The sequence below is a fragment of the Vanessa cardui genome, chromosome 6 (assembly GCF_905220365.1).
Source record: "Vanessa cardui chromosome 6, ilVanCard2.1, whole genome shotgun sequence".
NCBI lineage: Eukaryota > Metazoa > Arthropoda > Insecta > Lepidoptera > Nymphalidae > Vanessa > Vanessa cardui.
In genome coordinates this window covers 12510851-12537285 of record NC_061128.1, presented here as the reverse complement: position 1 = coordinate 12537285, position 26435 = coordinate 12510851, and the positions used below count along the sequence as shown (strand labels likewise).

At 37.3% G+C, this 26435-nt stretch overlaps 2 protein-coding genes across 2 annotated transcripts in view; one reads left to right on the top strand and one right to left on the bottom strand.

Moving 5' to 3' along the window:
• Positions 1-114: 114 nt before the first annotated feature.
• LOC124530661 (arrestin homolog) lies at positions 115-2293 on the top strand. The gene is made up of 6 exons (XM_047104910.1): positions 115-430; positions 521-727; positions 805-936; positions 1022-1373; positions 1472-1666; positions 1779-2293. The coding sequence occupies exons 1-6, from the start codon at positions 242-244 to the stop codon at positions 1925-1927; spliced, it is 1224 nt and encodes a 407-aa protein (XP_046960866.1). The 5' UTR covers positions 115-241; the 3' UTR covers positions 1928-2293.
• A 5555-nt stretch (positions 2294-7848) lies between these two features.
• The window catches only part of LOC124530604, a 36630-nt gene continuing 18043 nt past the window's right edge, over positions 7849-26435 (bottom strand). Inside the window, exons 2-5 of the mRNA XM_047104833.1 lie at positions 10076-10138; positions 9713-9840; positions 9140-9263; positions 7849-8630 (exon numbers count right to left, since the gene is read on the bottom strand). Of these exons, the coding sequence (XP_046960789.1) occupies positions 7926-8630; positions 9140-9263; positions 9713-9840; positions 10076-10102 (984 nt within the window). The 5' untranslated portion in view covers positions 10103-10138 and the 3' untranslated portion in view covers positions 7849-7925. The remainder of the gene's footprint in view (positions 8631-9139; positions 9264-9712; positions 9841-10075; positions 10139-26435) is intronic.

Genomic DNA, 26435 nt, shown 5'->3' with positions numbered 1-26435 from the left:
TCAGAAGTTACCGTCACACGATTTTAATCCAATTTGTACTCCTACGAACTAAATCCAATTAGATCTTACTGAAGGAAACCTCACAGGGAAAGTATATATATATACAGAGAACCTTCCAACCATTGTCATTTCTGGTGAGTGCTTCACAACTCACACAATCCTAAACTATATTCCATAAAATTATTTTACATCCTTTAACTTCTAATTCAATCTTTAGTCCTGACCAACTCAAACAAGCAAAATGCTTGACTACCTAGCCCTGGCTTTTGTGGTCGCGGTAAAAGTTTTCAAGAAAACTACCCCCAATGGCAAAGTTACGGTTTACCTTGGCAAGCGCGACTTCATTGATCATGTAGATTATTGCGATCCCGTCGATGGCGTTGTGGTCGTCGACACCGATTACCTGAAAGGACGAAAAGTTTACAGCCAGGTATAAAAGTGACAAGTGCATTGTGTAAAGTGAATTCGAGTTACACGAAAGTGCTTCAATTTCTAATCATTTATTCTTATTTCTAAACAGCTCGTTACGACATACCGCTTCGGTAGGGAGGAAGATGAGGTCATGGGAGTCAAATTCTCAAAGGAAATGGTCATTGGCCAAGACCAAGTTGTACCAATGGTCAACGCTAAAATGGAATTAACACCTGTCCAGGAGAAGCTCCTGAAGAAGCTTGGACCAAATGCCTTTCCTTTCACATTCACCTTCCCCGAGATGTCTCCTAGCTCGGTAATGCCTCTTAACATTTCATAATTATACACCATTTCCTGATACTCCTAAATCTACAATGCGATTATTTTGTTCAGGTAACTCTTCAACCATCCGAAGAGGACCAGGGAAAGCCCATGGGCGTAGACTACTGCGTGCGAACTTACGTCGCCGACAATGAAGATGACAAGGGCCACAAGAGGAGCTCCGTTACTCTTGCTATCAAGAAGGTATACTTAACAAATATTCAAAACACAATTTTGTCTATACCTACAAGACAATTACTACTAAAAATATATATTTTCGTCCTTCTAGTTGCAACATGCTCCAGCTGCCCGTGGGCGACGCCTTCCTAGCTCCCTGGTGAGCAAGGGCTTCACATTCAGCAACGGCAAGATTAGCCTAGAGGTCACTCTCGACAAGGAGATCTACTACCACGGAGAAAAGGTCGCCGCTAACATCATCGTATCGAACAACTCCAGGAAATCCGTCCGCAACATTCGCTGCATGGTTGTACAGCATGTCGAAATTACCATGATCAACTCTCAATTCAGCCGCCACGTTGCATCTTTGGAAAGCCGTGAGGGATGCCCAATTACTCCTGGTGCCAGCCTTTCTAAGACCTTCTACTTGGTGCCTCTGGCTCGCAGCAACAAGGATATCCGCGGTTAGCAATTTATTGCAGCTTAAAAATATAGCTTAATATTTTATGATAGACATTCAAAAGATTATAAATATCAAAACGATAAATATTTTGTTCAACAGGTGTCGCTTTGGATGGACACTTAAAGGAAGACGATGTCAACCTCGCTAGCTCTACTCTGGTCTCCGAAGGCAAATGCCCTGCTGAGGCCATTGGTATTGTGGTATCCTACTCGGTACGCGTCAAGCTTAACTGCGGAACCCTTGGTGGAGAGCTCGTCACTGACGTACCCTTCAAACTGCTTCACCCAGCTGAAGGTATGTAAAGCTTATAACTGTGAATACAATTTTCAATGAATACAAATATCATCGCTTTACAAATTTTCCTCAAATATAATTATATTTATCTATCTATTTCCTATCTACACAGGCACCGTCGAACGTCAACGTTTCAACGCCATGAAGAAGATGCAATCCATTGAGAGACATCGCTATGAGAACTCGATGTATGCCAACGAGGAGGAAGACAACATTGTCTTCGAGGACTTCGCTCGTCTCAGGATGAACGAACCCGAATAAGCAGTTGAAAACTTGAAGTCGAACAACAACAAAAAAAAGGGAAAAAAATTATAAAAATACAAAAAAAATGTAATCAAGCAAGTTAGACAACACCTTGACCACGGAACCGTGCCGCTCATTAACCTTATAATCAATTCATTTTCATCCATCAAATACCTATTTATTTGGATTTTAACCTGTATAATTTTACCTGATTTAAAAATTTAATCAGTTATGGATAGTGTGAGTTAAATCATAGCTAAATCAATTGAAACACATGTAATATCGATAATTTTAAAAAAATGTCCAAAAAAATATCATTATCATCTAATTGTAACCTTACCTTATTTGTGCCTTTATAAAATTTAATAAATAGCTATCACCAGACACTTTATTTTTATTTACACTGCTTCTACCTATTTACGACAATTCTTATAAAATATTTCGAAAAAGTCAATATTCATTAATTTTGATGTGGCCACACTGACAACTTATGCATTACTGACATAACACTAAAATCGTATGCAAAGTAAACTATGATCTCTTTTGCATATCTATTGTATTCTATTATAATTCAAAGGGGTACATTTATCCCTACTCTTAACGATTGCACTTTTTTATCGCTCCTTGATTATCCAAAGGTGTAAGTGTTGTGTACACACTGACCTGCGCCAACATTTAATATGCAATATTTTTGAACTCTTTCCATAGTAGTTTTGTTTAATATACAAGAATCATTGAATTTTGGAAAAATTATAACTTTGCAATGAAGTTTTCAAATTTAATTGTCATAGTATTATCTTTTTTTATTAAGACACCGGTTATAAAAACTAAAAATTATCAAAACGTAGCCTATAAATGGTTACTTAAAAAAAAAAAAAAAAATAATCGACTATTCACTAAACCAAATAGGTTTGATATAATTGCAAATGCAACAGACGATATTTTTTAAAGCCATTATTAATAATATTGTTTTAACGATATAAAATTAATTGAACACTGCAATTAATGCAAATTATAATAAATTATCAACATAACAAACAATTTACCACTCAAGGTAAAAAGAACGATCGCTTGAAATTTCTACAATATTACATTGTTCTTTTCTTCCCATTTGCTCTTCTAATTTTAAGAGCAAAATATAAACCAGCCGTCATTGACTTTTTCACGTACTAATTACTAAGAGATAAACATGCTTAAACATTCTCCACGGTCAAAAAGTAGTAAAGATTATAAGGAACAAAATTATATCAAATACCAATTTTTTTACAAAAAAGTTTTTAGATAATACGCTTTTATATGTACTCAGAACATCTCGCAATATTTAAAACGACAATAATACAAACTTTCATTTTTATTTATTTATACATTTAAAATCTAACGACTTTCAAATATGCCACCCTGGAAACAAATTGCTGTAAACACCCAAACTAATCAAAAAAAAAAAAATTTATTCAAGTAGGCTTTTACAAGCACTTTTGAATCGTCATTTTACAATGAAATAAAGCTACCATCGGTTCGGAAAGTAGATTCTACCGAGAAGAACCGGCAAGAAACTCACTAGTTACTCTGTTTTAACTTTTAAATTTAATGCAAAAGGTACTATTTAACTATGACCTTAATAAAAATTTTGATAATATTCATCACCTCCCCTTAACCGATTTAGTCACGGTGACCATTTTCAACAAATACTGGTGTATCACTCATAATCCGATTGGACGGCATTCCGACGTGACCGGAGAGAGTTGTGATGCCAAACACCGCTGAGAAATTCTTAACAAAAAACCTACTTACTTTTTATTTGGTAAACGCTAGATTTAGATTCCAAGACCACAGGTTCGACAGCCTAGTAAGGTACGCTAACGACGTTTTTAATTCAAAAATGGAACAATTTTTAAGCACAAGTTATTTAAAATTATTTTAATTTTTTTTTTACAAAGTCATTAAATATCCGTATAAATATTATCTCGTATCATCTTATGTATTATAAATTCTTCCTGACATTATATGGTATATACATAGTATGTGGCATCACAATTTTTAGAAAGGTCTTTTATTTTTACTAAAATACATCGAATTAGCAAATATTTTCGAAAATAATATTACAAAAAAAAAACTATTGAAACTCATTAATTAGATTAATTTTTACGTCTCCCAAAATAATATCACATATAAATACTGGCAAATGTACTGTTCAATAATTTAAAAAAAAAATGCATAGAAATCCTAAGACAATTTTCTCATGCCCGAACTGGTCAAACTAGTTACGGACAAAAGATATGGACAAGGAAGATCCACGTAAGGACACATATTGTTATAGTGAAAAGGGTTCGTCCAAAAACCTGTTCGAAGACTTCCCTGTGGGAAAGGACATTAAATGACCCCTTTATTTGCATGCGCAATACACAATACACTTTCTGACACACATACCCTACGTATACAAGTTATTTCGCGGTATTCAATTATATTTACCAATCGTACTTATGCACTTGGATTAGATATACTTTCAATTCTTAATTGCAACGGAAATGATAATAAACCGTTTTTAATTGTTGTGTCAGTGTGTAATAAAAAAATGGAATTGACCTAAAATCAAAGGCACGAATACTTAGTCTTAGTATATTACTTATACTTAGACATCATTTTTATTGATTATAATATATGGTAACATTTTGGTGCCTTGATTATGACATAAATACTACTTATTTGGCACTGAATACTGAATATTTCGTAATATAAACCGTCAAAGCTACCAAACGAAGACTGTGTGTCACGTAGACTAAATTATACAATGCACCCTCGAACGGACAAGTGTAACCCAAACGACACATTGGCGATTCAAAATAGCGCCAACAGGAAATAATGAAAATATACATAACAGCATAGCAAAATGAACTTTATAAGATTGCAATAGAGTTGAATTTCGTTAGAACGAATAGCAAATTGTACAATATAGTGGACAATATTCCCACGTCTTAAACTGGTCAAACGGGTTTGTTGGAAAGTGTAAGGGTGGACATCCTTTGACCGTCTTCGAGGGACGTGATAACGGTCGCTTGTAAAGGATTACTTGTACATTTCGCAATGTGGGAAATTATACGTCTATTTAATAATATTTGCGTATTGGTATTCTGAATTATTTTATTTATTATTATTAACGACTCTATGGTTTTTGTTGAACTAGTAACAACAATTATTATCGATAATTATATATATTTTTATTTAAGAATGTTGGTATAAATAACCTATGTGCTTTATGAAAGCTCATCGTAATAGGTTGCACCCACTCATCATATATTATATCGCGAAATACAAGTAGCTTAATTTATAATATAGTTTTGTAAAATGACATTTGAATGATTTTGTATTTTGAGTACTTTATATTTAATTGTTTAGTTCACGGTGTCGAGATAACATCTCAGTTCCAAAGATGGTACATTAAAATTTCCTATGGTGCCATTATCTATGGGCAGTGGTAATCATTAAGCGGCTCATTTGCCAGTTACGCATCTTATACTATAAAAATAGTAATAATAAAGTTATTAACCGAATAGAATTACTCCTATTTGGATTTTATATTATTACTAATGACTTTTTTATACATAAAAACCTACCTAATAATATGCTCACACCTAAAGTTGTATCAAATAGGATATTTAAAATTTCTTCCAATTTTTTTCACACTTAATTATTTCAATAGGTTCTAATAAATGTATTTAAGAAATCGCTTACCATTATGAAGATTAAATTGCACAAATTACATCGTAGTAATCTTGTCTTCCTCCAAAAAGTCTTCTTACAAATGTTTCATTAGAAATATTCAGCATCGAAAATCATTTTCAATTCCATCACGAAAATTCGTGAATTGCGTAGCTGCAATCTTTATCATTATGTAGAGGTGGTGAAACATTTATAAAGTATAATAATAGACGCGCAATACGCTTCATCTTTCTTGTGCTTTTTTTATCTCGACGCGTGCTAGCGTTTACATAAAAGGTCTCACAGGGAGATGTTATGGGACCCCTTTTCTTTATGGTCCAGAGCAATAAAAAATCTGACGTTAATACAATAAAGAAATGTATTGAATGGATTGTTACAAACATCCAAGTTAACTGTTTATTTTGTAATATAACGTTATAATGAATTATATAATAGGTTTATTTTTGTAACGTAAGTAAAGGCGGAATTATTGTACGTTACTTAGTTACAAACAAGGTTAGTGCTGTTTTTAAATTAATGTATTAATAACATAATTATTTAATATTTTTTCCTCATACAAGCAAAAACTGCACATCTTGCATTTTTATTATTTATACTTTTACTGTTATAATATCTACGATAGCATAAAAATTATATAATATAATCGTATTAGTACATACTTAACAGAACGCTCACACATTTCAAAACAGATATTATTCAATCTTCTGAAATTACTGAAATGAAATTTTTAGAATTGTTCTAGATCAGATTTATTTTACCTTGATATATGTACAGTCAGAGTAAGAAAACCTTCGTCAGTTTTCAAATTCATTCCTTTATCAAGTCTCAAACTCTAAGTACCTTTTGAATCTCAACATCGAATCATTGCGACGCAATGTCATTCTCTATCGGTAAAGCAATCGCTCATACTCAGCCCTCGAAAATAGATCTTAAGGTGACGACCCCGACTGTACATAATAATTATTTATACGAAAACTTTAATTATGTACAAATGAAAATTATAAATAATCATTGTATAAATCACAGCCACCAGGCAGTAATCGGTTTTATTTTCATTCCATTGCATTTTCCGATGCTACATCTAATTTGTGTCTTACTATAGAATGATAGCAAGTACCATTTCGAAGGTCTTAGTAAAAAATAGAAATAAATTACACTTTGATTTTGACATAAATAAATAAATGAACAGATTTAAGAAACAAATTAAAAGTTACCTGATGGCAACCGTAACTATTAAATTGCTAAAAACGATTTGTACCCTTCATAAAGTTTTAGGAGTATCTTAATGAAAAGATCTGATAGTGCAGTAGATGTTTATGAAGATAGCAAGATACCCACATGTAACGGTAAGTTACTATTGTTATTATACAAATTGACCGTTAGATACAGAAAGGATATAAATGTAGTGTATTGTTTTTATCCTGTCTGATCTGATAAAAACGTTTACTGTGGGAAGGTTTTTCGTAAGCTATCACTAATTGTTTGGTGCTGTAAAGATAATAAATAGAAAACCTATACCTACTGATGCTAGAGCATATTCATATTTTGATGATATTATTATATTCCAAGCAAACGAATATTTTTAAAATGATGTTAACAAAATATCACAATTAAAAAGATATTCAATTAACACAGATTTAGTGACCTAATACAAGTTTGTGTAATCCTTGAAACAAATTCATGCAATCAATATATTTTTGAGACCTAACGAAATAGCTTAACTTGCTCAAATTTACGCGGAAGTATGTCTATAGTTTAGTTTAGACAAAGATAAACGTATTTTTAAGAAATGAGCTGAATTTGAGATGTTTTGAAAGAAGCGAGTTTAACGAACTTTCGAAGTGCGTTCCCTTGACATATTTGTCTTAGAACTAATAACGACAGCGTGGTACGGTGAATTACAGAGTTTCGCAATGTAATTGTATTGAAGATAGTGTATGACTAACTACTAAAACATCGGAAAGCTTTTGTATGTTATGTTAATGGGTAATAACTAACAATTATACGCAAGTAAGATTAATAGTAGCGTAATCTCATTTGTCATTATTTTGAATTATTAAGACCAAGACAAATGTCTGTTCTAAATCTAAATGCTTTTGAAAATAAACGTAAATTGTAATATATTAATATGAAACAAAATTGTGATGGCAAAGAGCACGACTAAACTTGTAGTTGTAAGGAAGTTAAATGTAAGATATTGTAGGCAAAATAATACATGAAAATTCAGTCAAACTTTTATTTAATAAATAATAACAAAATGTAACTTATTATGCTAAACTTATTAAATTTAAATATTTATTTAACTATAGCGAATGTTACGAGGTATTGGTTGCAGCATAAACGCTTGTCCTGTTGATCGGTCAATCACATAACCGCTAGATTGGTCTAGAAATAGTCTAGGTATCGAAGCAGACGCAACAAGTTCAGGAGGAACGGGTTGTCTAACCCCAGCTCCGCCTTCATAGGGCACAAAATGTTTTGGTTCCGATTGTTTAGGAAGATCTACTTTATCATCTTTCTCATTCTCTTTATGCTTAATCACCAATACAATGTTATTTTTCTCTTTGTTTTGAGGAGCTTCTGTGACGTATTGTTGACGAAGGCGTCTTTTAGGTTTGATTTTAAACGGTCTATTAGTTACTTCTTCTTCATTGACATTTTCTTCGAGTTTTTCTTCATCATTTCTTTGCATTTTTTCCTTTGGATGTTGTTCCTGTTCATTGTCAACTTTATCGCGATTACTTTGATTGGATTTTAGTTTTTCATGTGCCCTCTTAGCTCTTCCGGTTTCATCGTAATTATTATTAGTGTCATCTGGATTGTACTCGTCTATTTCATAGTTTTGCGATCGTTCATGAGATTCATCACTTATGTCCCGAGGATCTTCATGATATGATCCGTCATCTGAATCACTGTCGTAACCATCATCGTTACCTCCATGGCCTGCATGATTTAAATCCCAGTAATGCTCGCCATATCCACCTTTCTTATCTCCCCATCGTACCTATTTAAAAATAAAACTTTTAAAGATACATTTTTATAAGAGAAATATATTTAAAGGTTAGTAAAATGAAATAAGAAGAAGAAACTAAGAACAGAAAGGAAAAGAGCAGCATATAGTTAAAATCAATAAAGTCTGTCAAGTCTGAGTCAAGTCCTGTGTTGTGTTAAGTTTTTTAGTCACAGATACAATCGAACGCACATTTGTTATTCATGATAACTGTCATGAGGATACCTATATAAAATATTATGTAACGAACTCAGTATTGTAAGTAATAAGATAAAAATCAAAAGCAGAAGCAGCGTACTTTAGCAGAAAACAGTCCTGTGGCGGGTCTGGATCTCTCATGTCTCTCAACGAAGTGACGTTCACTCCCCAGCCGATGTCCCTGATCGAAGTCTTCAGAAGTAGGCAAATGCCTATACCTTCAGTCAAGCCAAGCCAAGCGCGACAGAGAAAGAAACATAGAAAAGTTAGGAAACAAAGCGAGATAGTTATAAAACTGTTGATACTTTTCCCATATCCCTGTGGTTCTTAAAGTCTTTCTTCTCGTACCGCTGCTCCCAATTGTTCGGGTCTTCACAAACATGACCAAATTCAATCTTGTAAGGACTCAACTGTACTGAGAAAAAATCCCTATAAAGCAAATTGCACCTCACTTAAAATAAATATTATATCTTATAAAAATTTGCTCTGTAGTCTTACAAATAATATAACATATGATAAGATTTCATATACCTGCATACATAATCGAATCCAATCTGAGTAAAAATACCTTTATGGAAATATTTAAAACTCATCAAAGAAGCTGTTAATTGTAATTGTGTTGCTGTTGTTTGTTTTTATATTGACTTCGTTTATATGTATTAGTACCTACTGATTTGATCTCTATAAAAATATATAGATATATAACTAGATTCGATTTTGATAATTCAAAATCCAAAATGATTAAGCACACAAACAAACTTGCTCACTGTTATCATATGAAATAGTAATTATTTGTCTTATATGATTTATCCATTCCTATTTATTCCAATAAAATGAAATTAAATTATGTGTAAAAGTAAAACTAATTAAAATCTTACTGGAAGAATTTCGCTTGAGCTTCTATAGCGGATGGTGTGTTTTGTTTCGGAACAGACACAGCGTTAGCTGATCCCCATGGACCCCATGTTGATCCGGCACTGATAATGACGATACACCATATCCATTTCTGAAACATTAATGATATTCCGATCACCAATAATAATCACTAAAACACTTATACGCACTTACTAATACACGCAAAAATGTAGTCATTTAAAATGCCGACAATATCGTTGAAATTCAATACACGAATAAACTAGATCGATTTTGTTTTTGCGTCAACTGATTCACTTTCTCTTCTATCACTATAGTAAATAATTTAACTGCGATTTGTTCGGTTGTACGTAAAAAACTAAAAGTACCGTAGAATTGAACAGACGTTGTAACATCTTGAGGTGTTGATAGTCGGTGAGGTTGACTGGTATCTGTAACATTATTTATAGAGACAGTTACCATCGATACTCAGATACTTTTTTCACAAAACAATAGTTCGATTTTTAATCGATTGTTTTATTAGTTACTCTTTGTTTTTGTAACTTTTTATTTAATTGTTGATCGTATTTTGTAATATTGTTGTTGTCTTCTGTAGTGCGTTGAAACTTTTTAAGTATTTATAAAAACAAAAAGAAATTACCTAACGCTTACTTTGTTTCCAATTTGAATCGGTAGCATTCTAAACGGAAGTGTTTATTAAAACATTTTTTTTAGTTTAGTCTAGTTACTGCTTTACTAAAATTACTAAATAGCTGTCAGTGATTAATTATTTACGTTGATAATTTTAATTGCATAAATATTGTACGTAAATTATAAATAAAATTGAAAATATTAATTGCGCGTAAGATTATTCGTATGTATTAAACTACTTATACCTTACTTAGTATTATTGTGTTCCAGTTGGAAGGTGAGCCAGTGTAACAAGCACGAGGAACATAACATCTGAGTTCCCAAGATAGATGTTTCCGATGGAACGAATGGTAAATATTTATAGCGCTAACGTCTGTGATCGTTGGTGATCACTTACAATAAGATGGACATATGTCGGTCTACAGCAGCACCCTGGACCTTAGCCCAGCTGTGGGAAATGTATAACTCCAAACTTTGAGGAAGTTTGGAGTTTATTCCACTACTGCTCTATTGCGTTTACATATGTGACAGAGTTTCTTTGAAATTAGACACGCATTCCTCTCGATGTATTTCTTCATTATCGAGCATGATATGAATTATAAACACAAATAAATCATTTGAAAATATCATCTCTGTCTATTGTCTATCTACGAAATTGGAAATAAAATTACTTATCCGACTAACAATAACTTAAACGTACAAGAAACATACCTAATATTCCCCATATGTTTGAAAAAATATTACTGTAATGTTTAATTACGTGCATAATGATAGCTTTCACGTTGACTGTGACGCAAATTAACTCATAAGTAATTGGATAATCCATTCATTAGGTATACAGACAAATATAATTATGTATTGCTGAATTTCAAGTAGTTAGTGAGTCAGTGTTACAGTTATATCAGATGGACTGTTAGGAGTCGTTCGTAAAATTCGTCGTTTCTATTTTGGGGTATAATAATGAAATAAACATTGAAGATTCTTACATAAATCCACTCGATATAATATACCTAGCGACACGCCCTTTATTATATTTTCCATGTATTATATACAAAAACCTTACCCTAGAATCACTCTATCTTGTAACAAAAAAGTAAAAAAGTAAAGTAACAGCCTGTAAATTTCCCACTGCTGGGATAAGGCCCCTTCTTCCATTAAGGAGAGGGTTTGGAACATATTCCACCACGCTGTTCCACATGAATGCACATGTGGCAGAATTTCGATGAAATTAGACACATGCAGGATTCCTAACGATGTTTTCCTTCACCGCCGAGCACGAGATGAATTATAAACACAAATTAAGCACATATATGTATATAGCGGTGCTTGCCTGGGTTTGAACCCGCAATCATCGGTTAAGATGCACGCGTTCTAACCACTGGGCCATCTCAGCTCTGCTTGCATGTGTCAAGACAAGGACTAAATTGAACCACGCTGTATAAAATTATAGGCTGTTACTTTTTTTAGTGTATACAATAAGATAATGAAATAAATTTCCCTTTTTATAGGTTTCTAATTAAAAATTAAGCAGCAACAACAATTTATATAACAAATTTTCTAATTACTGGGAGTAAACTACTGGCTGTGAAATTGCTTCTTATGTAATGTTAAATGAAAACAATAGAATCGCTCCTGTTTTCGAAAGCTATTAAAAAACAATGAATCCAATTATAGGCTGTTTCCGTTTAAATAATTATGGTGCTTACCTAATTTTTTACTTCCATTTACAAGTTGTGCAACTTAAGATGTATATAAACACAAGAAATTAAAAAAAAAACGTAAACATAAAAAAACCTTTTTCGTTTAGAATAACAACTCTTTACTCACGTTTAAAGTAAAAAAAAGTAAGTAAAAAAATTAAAGTGACAGCTGAGTGAACTCAGTATGTTGACTTTGTTTCAGATCATTGCTTTTTTCTCGGTAGGTAATCGTTACCGGTGTAGGTAAACACATAAAGAAATGCACTAGTATACAGACTATTTTTCAATTATTTGTTTAATAATATTATTAACCTTATGATCTTGAATTTAAAATAATATCAAATTGACAAAAATCTCGTATTCACATTACATGAATGACCGTTATTTTATATTTCTAATTTTACGCGGGAAAACATCATGTTTTATTTTTTAAAGCCAATATAAATGACGTTCTGAAATCGATTGCATTTATTTTTATGAAATTGGATACAATAACAAAATATGAATTTATAGTTAGTGTGTTAGTGTATAAATATAATTGTAGAAATAAGTAATTCTAACTAATATCATAACATAGTCATTTACCTAAAATAAACATAGTATTTCATCTCCTCTAAAAAAACTAAAAATAAGAGTAATGATGCATGCAACAAATATACAAAGTACACAACACATGTAATAAATATGCAAAGCACCCTCTAAAAATATTATTAGGTGTTTTTCCAAGTAAAACGTACAGAAACATAGTTGTTATTTTTTAATGTACATAATACAAACATATCACAGAAAAGTACTTTATTATGGGACGGATAGATCGTTTGTTTACATTATATAAAATATATTATACAGCTTATACAAGGCTACTTATATTAATTCACTAGTTTCCCTCGCGGCGTTGCCCGCGTGTTAGGGGTTGCGTAATGCGGGTTGCGAACATTTATTTCCTTAATTGGGGTGCAAACTTCCTTCATACCAAATTGCATCAAATTCTGTTCAGTGGTTTAGCCGTGAAAGCGTAACAAACAGATAGATAGATTACTTTCACGTTTATAATATTAGTAGGTATAGACTCACAAATAAATATATAATATAAAATTAATTTGAAACTAAAATGTGAGACCAAATTTATATATACATATATATATATAATATATATATATATATATATATATATATATATACGAAAAAATAGGGAGAGTATATTATATATATATATATATATATATATATATATACATCCTACAACCTTTTTGGCGTCATGCACGTGGTGCATCATTACCACGTCCCCAAGTTCCCCTTAATTTACTTAACATGTCTTAATGAATACTGCTTAATTTTTTGATTTCCAGGTCCTTGGGATACGTTGTTTTCCGATATAAAAAAATTCCACGATATTCGTCTTTCAGTCAGGCCCAAACACTTTTGAACCCCTAACCATGATGATACATTTAAGGTATCCTAGATATATTGATCATAATTTACCTATGGTATCGATTATTTAGCGTCCTCACAGGATGGACTGTATTTGGAAGTGCGACGTTGCCAGCTTTAGGTTTGTTGTCTCTTTCTTTTCCTATCGCTGTTCTGTTCAAACAGTTCAACGTTTATTTTGTTCCAATATTCGTAAGGCTTATACATATACGGATGTCCGATATGTTATAATGTGTAAATACGAATCTTTTACTTTAACTTAACCCATGATTACGCCGACGACTGTTATCCAGATCTCACGGAGGATCAGCGAAAAACTTGAGCGATTTCAAATTTTTTATATTAGATTCATATTTAGTTTGCGCAAATATGATCTCGATGTCTCTCATTTTCACTCTTAGCATAAGTGGCTCTGCCCATAAAACTTCATCGGAATAATTTTGACTTCTCTATCATATTACTTTGTTGTTGCATTTGTTATCGCCTGTGTTTTATTTTTCCTGTATGTCATAAAAATCTACCTACCAAATTTTATATTTACGATAATAAAATGATAGTATTTATAATAAAATGAAATTACTGGGAACAGTGCTTTCATTTTAAAGTTGGTAGCATACAGCCACATAGTACCACCTAAAATAGTACTGTATGCTTCAAGATCACGATCTATCGGCTATTGTACAAGGTTCAATTTTGGGTCCCTTTCTATTTCTGGTATATATAAATGATCCTTTTTATGTTAAAGGTATTTGTGATATAGTGTTGTTTGCTGACGATACTTCACTGATTTTTAGGGTTGACAAAAAAAACTGACTATGACGATGTGAACGGTGCATTATCACAGATACACAATTGGTTTACAGTAAATAATTTAGTTTTGATTGCTCAAAAAACAAAATGTGTAGCTTTTACCCTACCCAATGTTAGAAAGCATAATTATAAGATATCTATAAACGGTGACCGTCTTGATGTAGCCGATACTACGGTGTTCTCAGGAATAGAATTGGATTCCAAACTTTAGTGGAGTCCTCATTTATCATCCCTAACAGGAAGACTCAGCTCTGCAACATACGCGTTTAGAAAAGTTAGACAACTAACTGAGGTTGATACCGCTCGTCTAGTATATTTTGGTTTTTTTCACAGTATTTGTCATATGGCATATTACTTTGAGGTAACGCTGTAGGTATTTAATCTGTCTTTATTTTACGAAAGAGAGCAATCCGGTTTATTTATAATCTTGGACCTAGATACTCTCTTCGGGATGTTTTTAAAAAAGTAGGAATACTCACTGTTGCGTCTCAGTATATTTACAACGATATTATGTATATTCACAGTAACATTGATCACTTTGATAAAATCAGTGATCATCATTGTTTGTGCACTAAAAGTAAGGATAAGCTTATAACACCAAGTTTCCTACTCCGCAAAGTCAATATATCCTTCTTGGGGCAAGGTATCCGATTCTATAATAAAATTCGGCAGAAATTTTTAACTTTGCCATTTCGTATTTTGGTAAAAAAGGCATATTATTCGAAACAAGATTGAATAGATGATAAAAAAGCGTGGAGGTATCTGTTGACTTCCAAGCTGAATATATTCATTTAAATAATTGTATTTAATTAACATGACTTTGTATTTTTTAAGTGTTGAAAAAGAGTAACTACTGAGTTTTTTTCCGGTTCTTCTCCGTAGAATCTACTTTCCGAACCGGTGGTAGTTTCACTTAATTGTAAAATGACGATTCAAAAGTGCTTGTTAAAGCCTATTTGAATAAATTTTATTTTGATTTCTGTTTTTTTTTTTTGATTGAGCGTCCGTATGCAGCTATTAGGCGTCCGTATAAAGCTATTGGGCGTCCGTATACAGCTATTGGGCGTCCGTATACAGCTATTGGGCGTCCGTATACAGCTATTGGGCGTCCGTATACAGCTATTGGGCGTCCGTATACAGCTATTGGGCGTCCGTATATGGCTATTTGGCCTCTGTACCAAGTTACTAAGCTTTACGCCGGTTTGTTTACACCGAATAATAAAAACTACCAATCACAGATAACAGAAGATTTAACAGTACAAATACCAATCACGATTGATATAGATGTTGTACAAACTTTCACCCCCTTTTATACCCTTAGAGGATGATTTCGTGGATGGAAACTATCCTATCTTCACACTAAATTTAATTTAAATCAGTTTATCGGATATAGACTCCCTGTACAAACTTCTACTTTACTTTTTTATCTCGTTAGGGTATAATTTTGGAGACAAAATTATCCTATGTTCTTTTCTACAAAGTCCCCATACTAAATTTCATCTAAATCGGTTCAGCAGCTTAAGCGTATAAAAAAAGATAACAGACAGACAGACATACTTTTTATTATTATTATGAATAATTAATATAAATATTAATTATTGTAATATTTTTAAAAAAAACTTCCACGAAGTCCTCGGAGATTCATATATTCATTATTAATATATTTTATAAACATTAAATGACTGATGTAAAACAAACAATAATCAAGCACCGAATAGGTATTATGTAACGCGTAAGTAATGAGCGAGATGGCAACGTCGCAATTTTGGACGCCAAATACGCGAATCCGTAGTCAGGAATTCCCCTCGATATACAGTGTGCGATATACGCGCTGCGGCAGCGCCTCACCTGCGCGGTGATTTCTTCGGGAACTTTTCAATATTTTATTGCAACTATTTAGAGTGATTTTTAGCTTCCGTCGATTTTTGTACTACGGCTAGCTAGGATGAATAGGACCTCAATGCCACCGGCTAAAAAAGTGGCGTCCGGTATACGGACGCCAAAAGCAGGTGGACGCCAGTTTAAATGCATTTTCGCCTTCAGTGGACGGCCAATTGTTTGCGGGATAAATATATATATATATATATATATATATATAATTGCATTTTTTCATACATTATAATTACGAAAAAATAGGGAGAGTATATTATATATATATATATATAATATACTCTCCCTATTTTTTCGTAATTATAATGTATGAAAAAATGCAATTATATAAGAAAATATATGGATACCAATGATGTTGTAGTAAACAGATATGTTATTAACGCGCAAAAAGTGAAGACTAGAAAACGTCCTAATTGGGACGTTTGCCTTTAGTCGTTTTAGGTAGTAATACGTTATAATACATCATAATTATGTAGTAATACGTTTTGCGTAATTAAAACATCTAGTTATCCCTTTTAATTGTTGTTTTTATCTAGCTATCCTTTTTACTCGTAACGAAATGTAAAATAAACGGTCCCCGGCGCGGCACACTTTTTTCGGTTGTTTATTATGGGTATAACATATCTGTTTATTAGAATATCATTGATGGATGCTGTATACTTGTAAAATATAACTTTAACTCAAAAATATCACTAACTCATTGCAAGCTTTTTCACACAATATTTTAGAGTTGGGACACGGTGAGAATCGAGGGAAGCCACTGGATGAACACAAGACAGCTTCTGTACAGAACTTTGGAAAAAATTTTTGTCCAGCAGTTGACGTCTTCCAGCTGAGATGATACTGATGATAAATCACCTTCATTGCGAAATCATCACCAAATTAAAATTACACATATATGTAATACTAGTTGCAGCCCGCGGCTTCGCTTGGTGTTTAAGTTTAAGGGTCGTTTGTAATGTGGTATGCAAAAAAGAGCTGAGATGGCCCAGTGGTTAGAACGCTTGCATCTTAACCCATGATTTCGGGTTCAAACAAAGGCAAGCACCGCTTTATATATTCGCTTGATTTGTTTTTATAATTCTCGTGCTCGGCGGTGAAAGAAAACTTCGTGAGGAAACCTGCATGTGTCTAATTTCATCGAAATTCTGCCACATATGCATTCCACCCACCCACATTGGAACAGCGTGGTGGAATGTATTCAAAATCCTGTCCTTAATGGAAGAGGAGGCCTTAGCCCTGCGGTGAGAAATGTATCCATCCGCACATAGCTTTAAATGAATTATATATATTATAAACAGATGAAAGTAATTTACATAAAATAGGCCCAACATAAATAGGAATCGGTAACAGAAAGTTTGTCATTATTTTGTTGCATTACACATTACAATGTAACAACTTTTCTGCCTCAACAGCTGCAAAATGACATTTATATGTATAGACATAAAGCTTAAATTAAAATGCAAACATTACAATTGATACGATGACGAAGTGAAAAGGCAAGAATATCAGAAATCTTAACGAAATTATTGCAATGAAATACATTAATTAAATGGAAAGTATGCCAGTTTTAGATTCAAGGTTAGACAAATAATTAAATTGAAATCTACAATATTAAGTATATTAAGCAATAAAATTAACAAAGGGTCGACTCCCAATAGTTTGATTACACACACACATAAACAAACTGTGTGTTTGTTTAACAATATAAACAACACAACAACACGTCAGTAACATTGGTATTCTTTGTGTACATATTGTTATTGACGATTGCACCAGAATTCGGCCTTGGAATATAAATATATATAAATAAATATGAGACAACCTTACAAACATTACTTTGATCCCAATGTTAGTAGCTAAAGCACTTGTGTTATAGAAAATGAGAAGTAACGATGGTACCACAAACATCAATACCCAAGACAACATAGAAAACCAATGATCATCTATATCGGCTGGGAATTGACCCCGGGACCTCGGAGTGGAGTACCCATGAAAACCGGTGTACACACCACTCGACCAAAAAGTTGGTCCTATATCTATATCTAAGTATTCTATATTTAAGAATATCACAGTGCACAAGTGTGTTCAAGCACGTGCACTCTCAATACCCTCAAAATCAGATGATATTAAATACCAACACGACTAGATACAGAGATTATAATTAATTCCCACAAATAAACTACGGAATACATACAAAATATTCAAACAGGGTTTGGTCTCGATTCCTAGATCTAGATAATTAAATATATTTGTTAAGCTAACTTGGGATTTATTCCACATAATGTCTTGTAGAAATACTAAATACTTAATCGTTTCGATGATATCAAATAATGTTCATGAGCTAAATACGTATATGTCTATGTGACGAATAACAATTTCAATAATCCATGTCAATTTATGCTATAAAATTAATAAATTCCAGTAAAGAAAGTTCCTCCTCAATGCTAATGGCTGTTCCCAAGATCCTGCATCTAAAGTCAAGAAATCTAACATCGGGTACAAAAAATGATTGCGGTTTCAAACCCAGGCAAGCACCACTGAATATTTATGTGCTTAATTTGTGATGTGCATCTCGTGCTCGGCGTTGTAGGAAAACATCGTGAGGAAACCTACATTTGTCTAATTTCGTAGAAATTCTGCCACATATGTGTATTCCACGAAACCGCATTGGAACAGCGTGGTGGCATATATTTCAATCCTTCTCCTCGAAGGAAGAGGAGGCCTTAGCCCAGCAATGGGAAAATTTAGGTTGTTGGCAGTCTTGCACTTGATTTCGTTTCAATTACGACATAACACCTGCCCTAAACATGTGGACAACCCCGCGGGTGAAACTAGACGATAAAACAACTCACTACGCAAGAAATGTTGTTATTTAGTAACTTTAACATTATAATTTAAGCTAATTATATGTATATGTTATTAACAGTGTTGCAATTTAAAACGGGTGTCGATTATAAAAGTTAAATTCGCTCACTTGACCTTTTCAGACTGATATTGTCAATGGACTGACATTAAAATATCAGATCATACCATTTGATTTTTAGACACGATTTCGATTACGCTTAATATAAATTGTAAAATGGTCAATTATATCACGAACGCAATCATAACGCTTAACCTAAAGTATAATTTGTCTAAGTTGATAAAATACGTTATTTTAAGCGAAGACTGCGTGTTCAAATCTGAAAATTCTACTCTATTTATCTTCTCTATTTATGTGTTTATAATTTATATTGTGTCCTGAAAGAAAACTTCGTAAGTAAATCTACATGAGTCAAATGCTATTATGCCAAATATGCTTCGAGATATCCGCACTAGAGATTGATAGAATTGGCTCCAATGGCCCACACTATGGTAGTATGTCTCACTGTATGTATTCAGCCTTATGAAGTATCTATTTAACATAGAACTATCGTTTTTCTGTTAAAAATTGAATAACCCAGCTTAACTACAAACAAAAGGGACATCTTAGCTACTAACGCTGGTGCCGATGAATACTTTTTAAAATACCAATGTATATGGGCAGTGGTGACCATTTACTATTAGATGACCTGTTTACCAGTCCGCCCCTTATTATAATGCAACACAGAAAAAGAGCAACAAAAAACAGGAAATTTCTCTCTGTTTAAATTGAGCCGAAGATTTATGCATTTAGTATTTTATACAAGGAACTACAACTGTTGTTATAACGGGAAAGCATGATTATTAAAGACTATATAAAACTGATATTATCGACAATTCTTCGGGTACAACGATTTCAATATTGAACTAATACAAGTTTAAAGTTATGGAGGTCAAAGTCAGTGCTGAAACAGCATCCAACGTTCTATTGTAAAACAATCTTTTGTTACTGTAACTGTTTATCAATGTTTTATTACATTGTTTTTCATTCCGAATTTTAAACCATGCTGTTTCATTAATTATTATTCGTTACAACATTAAAATGAAAAGAGGTTTTATTTTATTATTAATTTTCTCATAAAACTGTTTCTATTTCATTGACGTAGTAGTTTCAGTTATGTATTTAGTTCATACTTCGGAATTCACAATATAAAACCGTGAAGAACAAAAGCAATATTTCAAAGATTCAAAGAAACCATTAAATAATCGTCATTTTAGTTCAAATTTAAATTAAGAATCGAATCAATTAACCAACAAATAAACTATCAATAAGCACATTAATTACTTAAATATAAATGTACAGTAACGTAGCAGTAGCATATATTCCCCTCCAAAAATCTTTTTATCTTCTTAAGGAGAAGACTTTGAACATATCGACTATGCTTAACGGGTGGAAGCAGGTTCAAGATTCAGCTTCATTCAAGGCTTCCTCACGTTTTCTCTTGTTCAGCCCACACGGGATGAATTATAAACCCACATACCGGTTACAAATTTCTAACATGATTATTTTACATACTACTTACCTTGACCCTCTAGATTTGAAAATACTTAAAATTGATTTAGTAATTAAATCAAAATTATTCGTAATTTATTTCGATACATTCTAACAGGTTTGAACAATGTATCCTTTCTCTGACAAAATGTCGAACAACTCGAGCCCGATCGCTATGACGCAAGAAAATTAACGTCGATCGTAAATAATAAGGAGTAGGTAGGCCCCGCGACTTACAAATATAGAGAGGAGACATTATACGATACATGCCGACAAGAAATAATTAACACAGTTGAAATTAAACGTTATAGAGAAATATAATTATAATCATAGGCATTAATTATTGTTATAACTCCTCGCCTCATTGCCTCCACAGGAGGGCTGGCTCGATTTTAGCCCTGAGGATTGGGATTGCGATTCAACGGGAATATGCTGCAAGCATTCTAGTCATCATTCCATGCGGTCAAGATTTAGACTGTAACTATTTTAGTTCATATTTTAATAAATATTTGAAATATGTTTATATTTGATTTAGTTTAAGTATCAGCTCACCTGCTATCAAAAACATTGATGACATATTTATGACAAATGATACTGAACTGTATAGTCCTTCGCTTATGATAAAGATACTACTCTTTTTTTTTTTTTTTTATTACGCTGGAAAAACGCTTTGCGCGCTTCCCCCACGTGATGGAAAGTGGGGGGGTGTGTGGGACTCCCCGGAGCCCTGAACGCCGAGTGCGCCCAAGCACACCGGGTTTACCCACTAAAAAACCAGCGGTACCCTCTCCGTCTTTCGGCGGACGCCACGGGATCGCTTACGCATGCTACCGTGACGCCCTGACGGTCGGCCCGCTTATACGGGCCTTCAACAGCTAGGGGGGATTCCCAGGGTACTGGGACCCCCCCTGGTCCCTACGGCGCCTATTGAGGCGGAGGGAGAAGATGCGCGTAGCGCCTTTTCCTTCTCCCCGGTCGTCTTCTGCGGAGCGAGTCAGCGGCGGCATTTTTTTCCCGCTCCCGCTCCGCTGCTTCCTTCTGCGACATGACACTTTCGCAGAAGGAGCGCATCTCTGACCAGCACACTCGCTACCGAGCATGGTGATGATAACGCTCGGTAGCGAGAGGTCTCCGCCCATAGTCGCCGCAAGGATGTGCCTCTGGGGCCCCCACGCAGCACACTCGTACAGGGTGTGGTACGCCGTGTCCACTGGCGCACCACACTCGTGGCAGGAGGGTGACTCCTCCCGCCGCGCTATCCCGTGCAGGTACTTACCGAAGCATCCGTGTCCGGTAAGTACCTGCGTCATTCTATACGACAGTGTGCCGTGCTTCCAAGTGGGGACCCAGCGACTCAAGTGGGGACGGATCGCCTCCACTGTCGCTAGGCCCGCCGTGGGAGTCCCCAGATCCTCCTGCCATCGGGCGATCAGGGCTTGCTGGGCTAGAGCCCTGATCCGCCCGATCTCCGCCGACCCTGGACGGTCGCCGCGGTCCCTCGCCTCGACCCGGAACCGGTACACTTCCGCGAGCACCTCCGCCTGGAGCTCCCAGGGCGGATCGCCCGCGAGAAGTGTCGCCGCAGTCCACGACACCGTACGGTACCCTCTGATGCCTCTCACCGCTATGACCCTCTGCGGCTTTCGCAGCAGAGCCCGATTTTAAGCGGTGAGGGCGTCTATCCAGATCGGGGCACCGTACATCGCCATCGACCTCACTACGCCGGAATAAAGACGCCGGCATAGCGACCCCGGCCCTCCCACATTCGGAAGGAGGCGACCAAGAGCGGCAGCGGCGTTGATGAGCCTTGGGCCGAGATGAACAAAATGCTGCCCGAAGCTCCATCGTCCGTCCAGAATCAGGACCAGATACTTCATCTGGGCCTGCACCTTGATAACCGTCCCCTGGACGGTGATACTCGCCCCTCGTGGGGGTCCTTTTCGTGGACCGTGAAAGAGGAGGGCCTCCGTTTTGGATATGGAGACCCTCAAGCCCAGCATTCCCATGCGGTCCACGGTGAGAGCCGTTCCGACTTCGGCAAGGCGAGCCGCCTCCCGGAAGTCCCGTCCAATCGCCGTGACGAGAGTGTCGTCAGCATAACACAACACCCCCATCCCGGGAAGGACGGGAGCCCGCAGGAGCCAGTCGAAACCGACGTTCCATAGAATTGGGCCGAGGACCGACCCCTGTGGAACGCCGCAGCCCACTCGATGCTGGACGATCCTCCCATCGACCCCCGCCCAGAGGATCTCCCTGTCCTGGAGGTACGCCTCCAGCAGTCTCCTCAGATAGGTCGGCACCCCATGGTATCGGAGTGCCTCCCGTATCGTCTCGAAAGGGAGACTGTTGAAGGCGTTCGCCACGTCAAGCGACACAGCCAGGACGACCTGCCCCCGGGCCACCGCTTCCGTCGTCCGAGTCTTCAGGGCATTCAGGGCGTCGACTGTCGATCGGCCCGCCCTGAATCCGTACTGCGCCTCCGAGAGACCCGGACCGACCTCCTCGAGGTGCTGAACGAGACGGGCTGCGAGGACCTTCTCGAAGAGTTTTCCCGTCTCGTTCAGCAGCACAATTGGCCTGTATGCCGAAGGGGAATCCAACGGCCGACCTTCCTTCGGCAACAGGACCAACTTCCCTTCTTTCCAAGGCTTCGGAAACTGCCCGCTGCACAGACACTCGTCGAATAGCTCCCGAAGCCTTGCACCTAGGTATTCCAGGTCGTCGCACAGAATACGCCCTGGAACCCCGTCCGGACCCGGCGCCGTCTTCCTGGCCCTCAAGCGACCGAGGGCCATCTCCATCTCCCGCTCCGTAATCACTGAAACCACTGGGTCTTCGGTCACGGAGCGGGGCGCCATCTGCGGAGGGACGTGCTCGCCTGGATGGGGGAAGAGTTCCCCAACCAGGCGAAGGAGGAGTTCCGGTGGCATCGTCTCGATGACGGGGGCGCCTTGGGTGCGGAACTTCCCGCGTACACCGCGGTACGGGCGCCCCCACGGGTCTCGATTGAGGCCCGCCAGAAGTTCCTCCCTGGCCTTCTCCTTGGCCTTGCGTATCGCCAGCTGCAGCTCTTTTTTCAGCTGGCGATAGGCGTCCAGCAACTGTCCCTCCAAATCCGTGTCGAGGCCGTTGCGTCTTCGACAGCGGACGTAGGCCCTCCGTGCCCGACAGCACGTCGCCCGAAGGTCGGCGATTTCGGGCGACCACCAGTATACGTGTCGGCGCGGAACTCTGCGCCGGGTCCGAGGCATGGCCGCATCGCAGACTTCCTTGAGTGAACTGCGCATCCGGCCTGCCAGCTCCTCTGCGCTGGCGCCCTCCCTCCTCGCTGCGGAACCCCACCGCTGCACGATTGCGGCCTCCTTGACCAGCTCTCGATCGACCTGGCCGAGAGACCACCTTGGCAACGTGGTCGGCACCCTCTGGGGTTCCGCCGGTCTGCGAGAAGTGGAGATCTCAAATCGGATGTACCGGTGATCCGATAGAGTCTCCACCTCCTCCTCCACTCTCCAATCAACCACTCTGCGTGCTACGACAGCAGTGGCGAACGAAACGTCGACCACGGAACCCCCGTGATGGCGAACGCAGGTGTGAACCTGTCCCCTGTTGAGAAGGGACAGGTTGGAGAGCAGAGCCCACACCTGGACGGCCCTCCCTCGCGGATTCGTGACAGGGTTACCCCAGGCACGCGACTTCGCGTTTAAGTCGCCGAGAACCATTATCGGTTTCGGCGACTGCCTGGCCACCGCAGCTCTGACCAAGCCGAGATAGGTCTCGAACTCAGCCAGGCTGCGGTTAGGGGAGAAGTACGTCCCGACGACGACGTACTCCCCCCACCCCATGACTACGTAGCCCGAACCCCTTTCGATGAGTGAGAAGGGGGGGGCCGTTCCGCTCCTCGTGAGGACCGCTACGGTGTCGTCCAAGTCTCCCAGCCAGTGAGGTAGGGAAGGGACATAGTAGGGTTCACAGGCCACCACCAGGTCTACCTGCCACTCCGCCATGGACTGCAGTAGAAGATCCTGAGCCCCGGCGCAGTGGTTGATATTCGTCTGGAGAAAGCTGAAGTCTGTGCTCATGTTGACATTGCAGCTTCCTCCTCAGCCTGGCGTCGTCCGACGTTATTGGTAGTCTGAGTAGCGAGGGCCACCTTACCTTTCGTAAAGGGGGGGCTACATTCTTTAGACCCCATCACGTGCCCGGAGGGCTTGCCGGCGTCTGCGCATACTACGCAGCGCAGCTTCCCGGTACATGTAGACGATTTGTGTCCATCAACGCCGCACCGGTAGCAAAGGCTTCCTCGTTCCGCACTGAATGGGCAGAGCAACCTTGTATGGCCTAGACCCATGCACTTGTAGCAGCGCAGAGGGCGCTGCTCCATCACGTACACTCTGGCCGAGCTCCACCCAACCAAAAGACGATCGGTGTCAGCCAGCTTTTTTGCCGCAGTTATTGGACAAGACACGAAGACCATACCCATGGAACCAGGTCCTCGTGAAATATCCCCGCACCTTACCGTTTCAGCGGGGCAACTCCCCTCGCGAACGACTGCGGCAATAATTTTATCTTTAGTGACGGAGTCGTCTAACCCTGTCACCTTGATGTCCACCTTTCTTATGGGGCGAGCAACGTTGGCCACTCCATCCAGCACCGTACGGAGCTTGTCGGCTAGTTTCTCTGCCTGTTCCGTCTGTGCTTTCGGCAGCTCCAACACTCTGGCCCCCGTCGCTGAGCGTCGTACTTTGAGCCCACCATTGATCCCAAGGTCTTGGAGTTTCACGCTCTGCTCAGCGCGCTCCAAGACCTGAGCATACGTGATGCCTTTCTTCTCCGCTTCCGGCTGCAGAGTTAATACCACTGTAGCTGTACGAGGCGCGGACAGCTTAGGCAAAAATTAAGTTACATTTACTGGGACTCGGGGTTTGAACTCAGTACCCGCCAAGTGTTTAAGTTTATTGCACTAATCAGCACCGCTGCGCCAATATAATAAACTAAAGATACTACTCTAGATTAACATACTCAATGATCTATAATGTTTATTTTTTTCTTTTTTATATGAGACAACGTCACATACATTACTCTGATCCCGATGTAAGTAGCTAAAGCACTTGTTTTATGGAATTTCAGAAGTAAAAATGGTACCACAAACACCCATACCCAAGACGACATAGAAAACTAATGGCATTCTACATCGACTCGGCTTTATTATTATTAATTTGTTAATGTATATATAGCAATCATCAATAAAATAATCGTTTGGTTGTTTGACATAAAATGTTACAACCATTATCTTGTTTAGAAGGTTTTAAACATTATCTATACATAAATTAAAATTGGAGTGTCTGTTTGTAATATTAAAATAGCCCTTTTTTACTCAATGCATATGTATGTACACACGGTACATATACCAAAATAACATTTTTTACAATTTTTGTCTATTATCTGTTTGACGGGACTTTCACTGGGACAGATAACTGATGTAATAAAAAACTTAGGCTATTTTTTTTTGTGGAATTCAAACGCGTACAAGGTCGCGGCTAGTCATACAGTATAATTGAACTTATAAAGTAACTCACAGCATCTCGTGGCTGTCTCCAAGCATCACACTCGCCAATAATTACACTAGCTTGCTCACCATTAAAACAAGAAAGCTACAATGCAATTTTAATTAACACCCTTTCCAAAAATAGGAGTAAATAAAACGAATAAAAATATAGCTTTTGCACATTTTTATTATACTACTCAAAATTGAGCAAGATATTTTATTACTCTGGTTTTATACTTTTATAATTTTTTTTAGTGATTGCAACACTTTTTAATAAGTACAAATTTTATTACTCTGATATAATATAATTAATCTTAATACTTATT